The 9525-nt window shown below is 43.5% G+C and overlaps 1 protein-coding gene across 1 annotated transcript; it reads right to left on the bottom strand.

Annotated features, from left to right (window-relative positions):
• Positions 1–443: 443 nt before the first annotated feature.
• psmb1 (proteasome 20S subunit beta 1) lies at positions 444–9163 on the bottom strand. The gene is made up of 6 exons (XM_080200806.1): positions 9019–9163; positions 6155–6262; positions 5017–5098; positions 4103–4232; positions 1053–1159; positions 444–760 (listed from the first exon to the last, which is right to left on the bottom strand). The coding sequence occupies exons 1-6, from the start codon at positions 9096–9098 to the stop codon at positions 575–577; spliced, it is 693 nt and encodes a 230-aa protein (XP_080056932.1). The 5' UTR covers positions 9099–9163; the 3' UTR covers positions 444–574.
• Between the last annotated feature and the right edge of the window lie 362 nt (positions 9164–9525).

Here is a 9525-nt window from a genome sequence, read left to right as displayed (position 1 = left end):
CTGTATACTAATATATGACAATATGAAATTAAACCAAAAACTAATGCAGAATATATAACACAGAAACAGGCCATTCAGTCCGTGCTGCTGTTTATGCTCCACTTGAACCTCCTCCATCTTTCCTCTAGCCTAACGTAGTCCTTGCTCATGTTTATCCAGCTTTTCTGTAAACACATTGATAATCTTCACCTGAATGACTTTATGGAAGCATGTTCCACCTTATTATAAAGCCCCGATTCGATTTTGGAGTTATCAGAGGTTAAAATGGTACCCAGAGGTTCATACCCCAGCAACAAAGATAACCATCAAAACAGGAGCACGGGAGGAAACTTGATTCAAAAAGCTGAAACTTTTAGCGGAAAACTGACAGCCTGACTCACATTTGGGACATTGTTACGACAGAACTTCAGAAGTATGGTTTCACCTGGAAATGCAAAAAGGAATTACCAGTGGGAAAGTTTATTTTCTCAGTATATATACAACAAAGCATACAAAAAGAATTTGCCAGTGCAAGTACATTACTGATGCAAAAGGAAAATGGCTATTTCAAATCAACAGGGAAGGGGATTTGGTCTCAATCTTTCCGGAGAGGCAGCAACTCCTCCCTGACCCCTTCGTTTGTAATGACACAAATCTTCAGAGAGTCACCAGTATAAACATCTCTCTCGGCTGCTGAGATAAAAACATCTTTGACCAGCTGGAGGGCTTTCTCCAGTGTAAGAGGGACATGTTCCACATTCTCCATGTTCTTGAATCCAATCTAGCAAAGGAAATGCAGCAAGTTAAGGTCTTCACCATCTCCAAATATTCATCACATTTAACTGTGAACTGTGATCACAACAAAGCTACAATTTAAAAGAGGAAAAAAAACATACTAAATGTCCTAACTTTGAGTATTTTCGTTGCCGACTGGTAAATCGAGTATGTCATGATCCAGATTCCCATCCACTCCACAGGAGCAGCAGGACGGGCATGGCTTAGACATGCAGTCCTGCATAGATTTCATTTGTCATTCAATTGTTTAGAGATGTTCTTGGATCGAATGGTGTTACCTGGTTGTCCAGAAGTGGCTGCAGCATGGCACTGGCCGATCCGCCAGCTTTGTAGGCATCTCTCTGATAGGACCCTACAGGGTCAAAGCTGTATACGGCACCCTTCCCTGCATTTCAAAGTGGGAAAACATACACGTCATGGATGAATGCATTCAGAATTTAGTTCACGCAGGTTCTTTCAAGTTAGGTAAGTTTCTGATATTGGAAAAAGATCAGAAACCCAGTTGTAAACAAAAGTTCAAATCCAGCACTAGCTTATTTGTGCAGATCTGTATTATTGATTCCGTAGTGAGTCAACATTATGAGAAACAACTTACATTTATGTTTTATTTTTCACAACATTATGATATTAAGCCACAGGAAGGCCGAGAAAATACTTTCAAAACATACCCATTGTTGTAACAGGGAAATGCAGCAGCTAATTTATACAGCTTTCAAATACACAACCCAATAAACTGTGTTCAAACTGAGAGATAAATGGATACCCAAATGAGGGAAACAGATAGTTCTTCATTTAAACATATCATCTGAGAGACAATACGTCCAAAAGCACTCCCTCAGTACTGTAACATGCTTAACACACGACAGTGGGACATGAACCCGCCACCTTATGATGAATAGAAGGACAAATCAGGAATTCTCTTCCACAGAGAACAGGGGAAGTGGAATCATTGAATATATTCAAGGCGGAGTTAGACAGATTTTTAATTGACAAGCGAGTAAAGTTATAGAGGACAGCAAAGCAGAGTTATGGCCACAATCAGATCAGTCAGAATCCTAATGAGGACTGGACAGGCTAGATGTGGGAAGAATGTTCCCAATATGGGGAAGTCCAGAACTAGAGGTCATTGTCTAAGAATAAGGGGTAAGCAATTCAAGACTGACACAAGAAACTTCTTCACTCAGTTGTGAAACCTGTAGAATTCTCTACCACAGAAATCTGTTGGGGCCAAGAGGGAGCTGGATGTGGCCCTTCTGGCTAAAGGGATCAAGGGTTATGGAGAGATGGTGAAAGTGAGATACTGAAAATGCATAATCAGCCATGGTTATATTGAATGGCGGTGCAGGTTTGAAGGGTCGAATGGCCTACTCCTGCACCTATTTCCTATGTTTCAACTGTTGCTCTTATTTCTTATGGCCATACACCTGTTCAAACAAAAAGACAAAACCTCAGAAGCTAGAAATCAATAAAAGAGACACAAAGCCTTTGACCTATCTTTTCCCTTTTCAGGTGTGATATACTTCTGGCATATAGTATGTAATCTATTTAGCTGGTTTTAAGCCTCATTTTGGATCCAGCTTTGCTGAAATAATGGTAGTCACAATGAATATTGTTCTACCAAAAATAAAAGATTTAACCAAAGCTTCCCAAGAACTGATTTTAAAAAATTCAGATGTGGGCATCGCTGGCTAGGTCAGCATCTATTGCCCATCAAGATTGCCCTTGAGGTGGTGGTGACGGTGAGCTGCCTTCTTGAGCCCGCTGCAGTTCCTGAAGTGTAGGGACACCCATTGTGCTGATCAGGAGGGAATTCCAAGATGTCGACCTAGCGACAGTGAAGGAATGACATTTTCAAGTCAGGATGGTGAGTGATTCGGAGAACTTTCAGATGGTGGTGTTTTCCATGTGTCTGCTGCCCTTGTCCTACTAGGTGGTAGCGGTCGCAGGTCTGGAAGGTGTTGCCTAAGGGACCTTGGTGAGGGCAGCACAGTAGCACAGTTGTTAGCACTGCTTCTTCACAGCTCCAGGGACCCGAGTTCGATTCCCAGCTTGGGTCACTGTCTATGTGGAGTCTGCACATTCTCCTCGTGTCTGCGTGGGTTTCCTCCAGGTGCTCCGGTTTCCTCCCACAGTCCAAAGATGCATAGGTTAGGTTAATTAGCCATGCTAAAATTGCCCTTAGTGTCATGTTATGCGTAGGTTAGAGGGATTAGTGGGTAAATATGTAGGGATATGGGGGTAGAGACTGGATGGGATTGTGGTCGGTGCAGACTCGATGGGCCAAATGCCTCTTTCTGTACTGTAGGGTTTCTAAGATTTCCTGCAGTGCATGTTGTAGGTTGCACAGTGCAGACACTGTTCACTGGCAGCTGAGGGATTGGATGGGTCCAAATCAAGGTGCTTTGTCCAGGATGTTGTCGAGCTTCGAGTGTTGTTGGAGCTGCACTCATCCAGACAAGTGGAGAATATTCAATCACACTCCTGACTTGCATCTTGCAGATAGTAGACAGGCTTTGGGGAGTCAGGAGGTGAGTTACTTACTGCAGGACTTCTAGCCCTTGACCTGCTCTTGTAGCTACAGTATTTACATGGCTAACCCATGACTGACATAACTGACTCCACGACTGACAAGAACACAAAGGTGCACACACACGCACCTCAAGCCACCCCGGTGGTACTGGGGTAATACTTTCACCTTAATTAGAAGATTGCGGATTCAAGTGTGGATCAAGGGAGTCGAGGATAAAATCTAGGCTGACAATCCAGTGCCATACTGAGGAGTACTGCACAGTTGTAGGTGCAGCCTTTCAGAAGGAATGCTGAACCCGAGACCCTTTGCTCCTTCTCAGGACTGTAACAATGTCACCATTTCGAAGCAGGAAAATTAGCTCCACAGTCTTGCAAATATTTATCCCTCGATCAGCATCACAAAAACAGCTGATCTGGTCATAATCTGCCATTTGTAGGAGTTTGCTGTGTATAAATTAGTTGCCACATTTCCTAAGATACAGGAACTTAAAAGTACTGCATTAGTCATTAAGTGCTTTTGAGACATAACAGGGCTGTCAGAGGTGTTATATGAACACACAAGTCACAGCAGGAAAGCAGGTGGATAGCAACCTGTTTGCACGCATCTGTCAATCCTACTCTGAAAACAGCCTATAAATACAGGTCTTACAATTACTGTACCCTGTCGCTGGGAACATGCAGAGAAGAAATACACAGCAACTCATGATCTCCCACAGTAACTAACAGATCAATGCTGAGGAAATTATTGCAAGATGGGGAAAATCAAAAGATACAGTATTTTGTTATATTCAAATCTCACCTTCCTCATCAAGGCCACCAATGATGTTGTAAACATAATACGGGAAAAAGCGTCGAGAGTACAGAATTGTAGAAAGCATTGCTGCTATTGCCCCACTCGTCATTGTCTTATTGTTTGAGTGTTTGTACATCTGAAATACATCAAATTATTGTAGCTTCAAAAGCAATATCAAATACAGAAACAAACTTTTCCTGGAATGTGGATGCCACTGGCAAGGTCAGCATTTGTTGCCCATCCCTAATTGCCCTTGAACTGATCGGCTTGCTGGGTCTGGAGTCACACGTGGGCCAGACCGAATAAGGACAGCAGATTTCTTTCCCTAAAGGGCATTAGTGAATCAGATAGGTTTGTATGACAAACCAATGACAGTTGTCAGTCATCACTGCTGATATTAGATTTATATTACAGATTTAATAACTGAATTCAAATTCTACTAGCTGTCATGTGGGATTTGAACCCATGTCCCTTGCACATTTGTCTGGCCCTCTTGATTACTAATCCAGTTACATTACCACCACACAAAGTCTCCTAGAACTACACTGGAAGAAACTTCCAGTCCTTCAATCATAGAACACCAGAAGTCCTATTTCTAATTGGATTGTGACAGGGGATTGTAGTGGGATTAAAGGAGCAGTTTTTCCATAAGGAATTACTCTTCAGAGGTTTGAGCTAAGGAACAGTGTTACGACAGAGCAGTGGGAGCTTTACACTGCAACTAGCCACACTAGACTGATCAAAGTGTGCTTGAAGGTGCCAAGTGACCAAAACAGGATTTGCTCCATTGGTCAGATTTATTACCTTGAATGCTGGCAAACCCAAATAAATATTTACCAATCAATGTCACTTACTATACTTTCAAACCCCCAGCTCAATGCCCAAAGTAACAGAATACCTTTGCTGCATTTTACAAATACCTTTAATCTTGCATCAATAATTTTTGTTAATGTAAGGCAGTCGCCATGGAATCCAGTGCATCCAATCACTGTTTGGTTTGTCCTAAAAGATCAAAACAAGATCGCAATCCGGTTGGTTGGAACTTTAATATAATGCACCAAACAAAACAAACAACAAGGAAATAACCCACATCCTCCTGAGGCAAGCAAATCCTCCATTTAACACTTCATCTGAAAAGCACCACCACCAACAGTGCAGCATTCCTTCTGTAACTGGACTATAGCTTCAGTTTTGACTTATGGGCTCAAGCCCTAGACTGAGATTTGAACTCAGCCATTAGATCAGAGGCTAGGGTACTATTTACTGAGCCATGATAACCACCAGCATGTTTCTCGCCAATGGAATTGTTGACAAGTTGGAATAAAAGGGGCCTAATTGACCTAACATTTAACAGAAGTAAGGTGTGAGAAGGAGAAACCATTCAGTAGCCAGAAACTTTGGGGCAGGACTGGCCTACATCGGCACTAAATCAGAGGTAAACACAAAGTTACCAATTACAGACAGTCTGCATTTAAACAGTGGCAATAACCACCACCCAAGCTTGCCTTCCTCTGGTGTACATCGAACTTTAAAGCCACTGGGTGTTGGGGGTGTGTGTGTGTATGGGGGGAGCGGGGTCTTGAGTCATTAGACACAGAACAAAGGTAAAATGGATAATTCATTGGAGTGATCTGATGAGGAAAATCAAACGAGCCACACATGAAGAGTTCCTTCGCTGTGAATTTTACCCCAAAGATTGCCTTGTCAATCTACAAATGTCACTTTCAAACTAATCAGATAATATAGTGATAAAGAGTATTAGGGACATTCTGCCTCGTAAACAGTCAATTCCAAACCTTTCCCTCTCACAGATTAAGTTTGGAAATCCTGGCAGATATCTTCTCAGACGCGAGTGGGAAGAGACTAACTGTATCACTTCTGTCACACTGTCAGATAATCGAACAAACCAGGCAATTGAACCCGTGCTTTTTTTACTCAGTCTCAGAGATGTTCTACCAAAAGCTATTGATACAAAAAAGGAACTGTCAAAATCCACGGGATTGCATCCACTATGCCCACAATACATCGTACAAATAAAACATTGCTTTTTGGACTTACAGTTTGTAGCATTTTGGTGAGTCCCGGCTATGAATGGAATAACCCTCACTTAGTCGTGTATCTGAAGCAACAATGGAAAAGTCTTCGCCAGCTAATGCCAACACAGTTCTTCAGTAATGAATACAGGGGAAAAAATATTAAATCAAAGCGTCAGAAGTACGTTCCAAACAAACAAAAACTCCCATCAAAGGTGGCCTTTTATTTTGCAGTTCAAGGTAGATTAAACTATAATTTACTGAAAATTATTTTAATACAAATTACTTCACCAGGATGGTTTCTAGATATCCTCCAGCACTCAATGCTATTCGTCTCTGCAAAAAACCTCTGTTGTGCAGCCTTCCTGTTGCCCACATCCACATTCTTTCAACCATATTTCTTGATTTCCACAGAAGGGGATGAACGGTTTCCAAGAAAACGTGACAGAGTTCATTTTTTGATTTTCTAAAGAGGCTAACAAACTGCTTATTGTTTAGTTTTTGGGGGAAAGTAGCAGTAGGCATCTGTCAACCTCAGGAGATGATGGACTATGCCTTTTCCAAATGTCATTCCTGAACTGAACATTATCTATCGTGCCCATTGAGGTCGATTCACGAGGGACGGTCCCTTATGCAGATGAATAGCACTGGCCCACGACAGACTGAATTTTCTTCTAACATTTGTTCATTTACTTTGTCCTCTGATTTTTCCATACCCTTCCTGACTGCTTGTCTCCAGGCATTCTGATCAGCAGCAAGAATTTCCCATGCATCTACTCTGATCCTGGTCAATTTGAGGTGTTGCTTGCAAATACCCTTATATCACAGACATGGGCATCCCATTGTTGCTCTTGCTACCATCACGAGACCAACTCTCACCAAGGTGCCTTTAATCTGAAAATGTACTTTAGCTAAAACAAACCCCCCATTTAAAGTGAATATTTTTCTGAATTCTGTGGGTTGGGGTGGGTGATTTCTGAAAAGTGAGAGTTGATTCTGTAACCACTGGCCCCTTGCACATCACACATCCGCTCTAGCTCATCTACAATTGCTCTGAGACGTCCGCCATTCAACTATGCCTGAGTCCCTCTGTCTTTTTGCTCTCCTTCACTTTGCCCTTTCAGAGAGATTCCACTAGCTTTTCATCTCTGATCAAATGGCTGAAACGCCAGCATTTTCTTTTCTGGGTGTCATTTGTCAAAGCGTTATTTTTGCTTTTGCAATTTCAAGCACCTCTTTAATGGTCTTACAGTCTGTATCTGAGATTTTTAGCATCAACATTTCAAAGACCTCTATTTTCTTCCACAGATCTTTCTTTATTGTCCAGGTTTCTCAGGCAAACAAGCAAGTGGATGAAATGTAGCATCTAGACTTTTTTTTCATTATTAAAAGCTTGAGTTTTCTTGCTGTTAACACTTTCAAAATCACAAAATTACTTCTGCATGAGTCTATCCTTCTTCGGAATCTGACATCACAGCAACCATCTTCACTTATCATTTGTCCTAAATAGACTAATTTATCTTCTTAATCCATTGTGGCAACATCCACTTAAGTTTCACAACAGTTTCTTCTAATGTATTCCTTCTAACCACTTCTTTTTATTAATAAAGTAGGATTTATCTCAGGTGATAAAACAAATAGGGTGTTTTGGGATCAGCTATCCACTATGTGTAGTGTCTAATATTCAAATCTACTATAATCTATGGAATTAAATTCTTGTTCCTTCATGTTTGACAGAGAGACTCCAAGGGCTTAATAGCCAAATCATGTTCCTAAGTCTGTCAATCTGCACATCTATCTGTACAAACACACTGAACATCAAATCTCAGAGCAAAACCACTAAGGAATCCAGGGTTTCTTTCATTACCTAGTTCATAAACACAAACGAAAAGACCTCCCAACCAGAACCAAAAATACAAGTGTTAGCAATTTAATAAATACAAGCTCCACATACACTCATCGCAAACTGCAGGAAAAGATCGCCACAGAAACCACTGGCATTTAAAAGTGTTCACTGTGGAGAATATCCTGTCTATATAGTGAAAGTGAAAGCTGGGCATCAAGCTCTCTTTCGTACCGCCTAGGATCAATGCTAATTCACTCTTATACTCCAAGCCTAGCATCTGTGGATGTTTTGTCAGCAACATGAACCTGAATATTTCTGTGCACCACAATCTAAAAACAAATTACTGCAAATGCTGGAATCTGAAGAGCCCTGACGCAGAGTCATCCAGGCTCAAAATATTGGCTCTATTCTCTCTCCGCAGCTGCTTACTCCCAGCCCGCGACCTGTTTCTTCACTCGTCACCACTCCCCCACTATCTCCCAATCTCACACGGCCTGTTTACTGCACCCCCTTTCCCAGACCTGTTACTCCCACACACAACCTAGCCCTTATCGTCCCCCCCTCCTCCACATCCCCAGACTCAGATCCACTTAAACCATCCCTTTCCCAGACCCGTGACTCCCACCTCTAACCCACACCACTCGTCACAAAGTCATTTACCCCTCTCCCTGCCCCATTCATAACCAACTTCCCCGAGCCTGGTTTCCCCACCCCCACCAGAGCCTGGTTTCCCCACCTCCCCCCCGCCTCTGCCAGAGCCTGGTTCCCCACCTCCCCCCCGCCTCTGCCGGAGCCTGGTTCTCTCCCACCCACCCCGGCACCCCTCCCCACATCCTTGCCGGAGCCTGGTTCTCCCAGCTCCCCGCGCCCTCCCCACCCCACCGCCCCCCCTACCGGAGCCTGGTTCTCCCCGCACACCCCCACCCCCCTTCCGAGGCCTGGTTTCCCCCCCCACTGCCGGGGCCTAGTTACAGCTTTGCTGGGGCCTAGTTTCCTCCCCTCTCTCTCCGCGGGCACTCTTGCTACTGACTCCTCACGCTCACCCTCCATTGAAGCTGTAAGGGGAGAAGCGGTGCTGCACGGGCCCCGAGTGTTGATATTCCTCCATCTCCAAGTGCGGCATTCCCTCCCCGAGCAGAAGTGCTGCTGTCTCACTGCCAAGATGGCGGCCGCTGTGTCACAGCCAAACCCTTCCCCCGGCGCACGCGCGGATCCGGTGCCACTGCTTCTGCCTCCCCCGCCCCGCCGGCTAGAACAACCTGCACATGCGCGCCCCTGTCCTTCCCCAGTCCAGGTGGTTGTCGCAACACCTGAGGGAAGTGGGGTAATTGCCCACTGCAGTGCAAACTGTACGTTTATCACTCTTTCTCCCCACGCAACATCTCAGATAAGATATGGTGGGACCTTACTTTTCCCGTGTAACGTGTAGTATTGTCTGTAGCATTGTTCACATTGTCTGTACTTTAAGACTTGATTACCTGTAAAGACTCGCATTCCAACTATTATTTTGTAAATTGAGTTTGTGTCTTTATATGCCCTGTTTGTGAACA

This window comes from Carcharhinus amblyrhynchos, chromosome 12 (genome assembly GCF_965287045.1).
Source record: "Carcharhinus amblyrhynchos chromosome 12, sCarAmb.v2.hapA, whole genome shotgun sequence".
NCBI classification, from domain to species: domain Eukaryota; kingdom Metazoa; phylum Chordata; class Chondrichthyes; order Carcharhiniformes; family Carcharhinidae; genus Carcharhinus; species Carcharhinus amblyrhynchos.
This window is presented reverse-complemented; position numbering and strand designations above follow the sequence as displayed.

Bases quoted from the DNA above. Each gene is read 5' to 3' on its own strand.
- psmb1 (XM_080200806.1), bottom strand. From the start codon at position 9,098: ATGCCGCACTTGGAGATGGAGGAATATCAACACTCGGGGCCCGTGCAG. The intron at 6,263-9,018 runs GTGAGCGTGAGG...TCATTACTGAAG, and splicing joins CCTTACAGCTTCAATGGAGG to AACTGTGTTGGCATTAGCTG. The intron at 761-1,052 runs GTAACACCATTC...TTCCTTTGCTAG, and splicing joins AGCCACTTCTGGACAACCAG to ATTGGATTCAAGAACATGGA.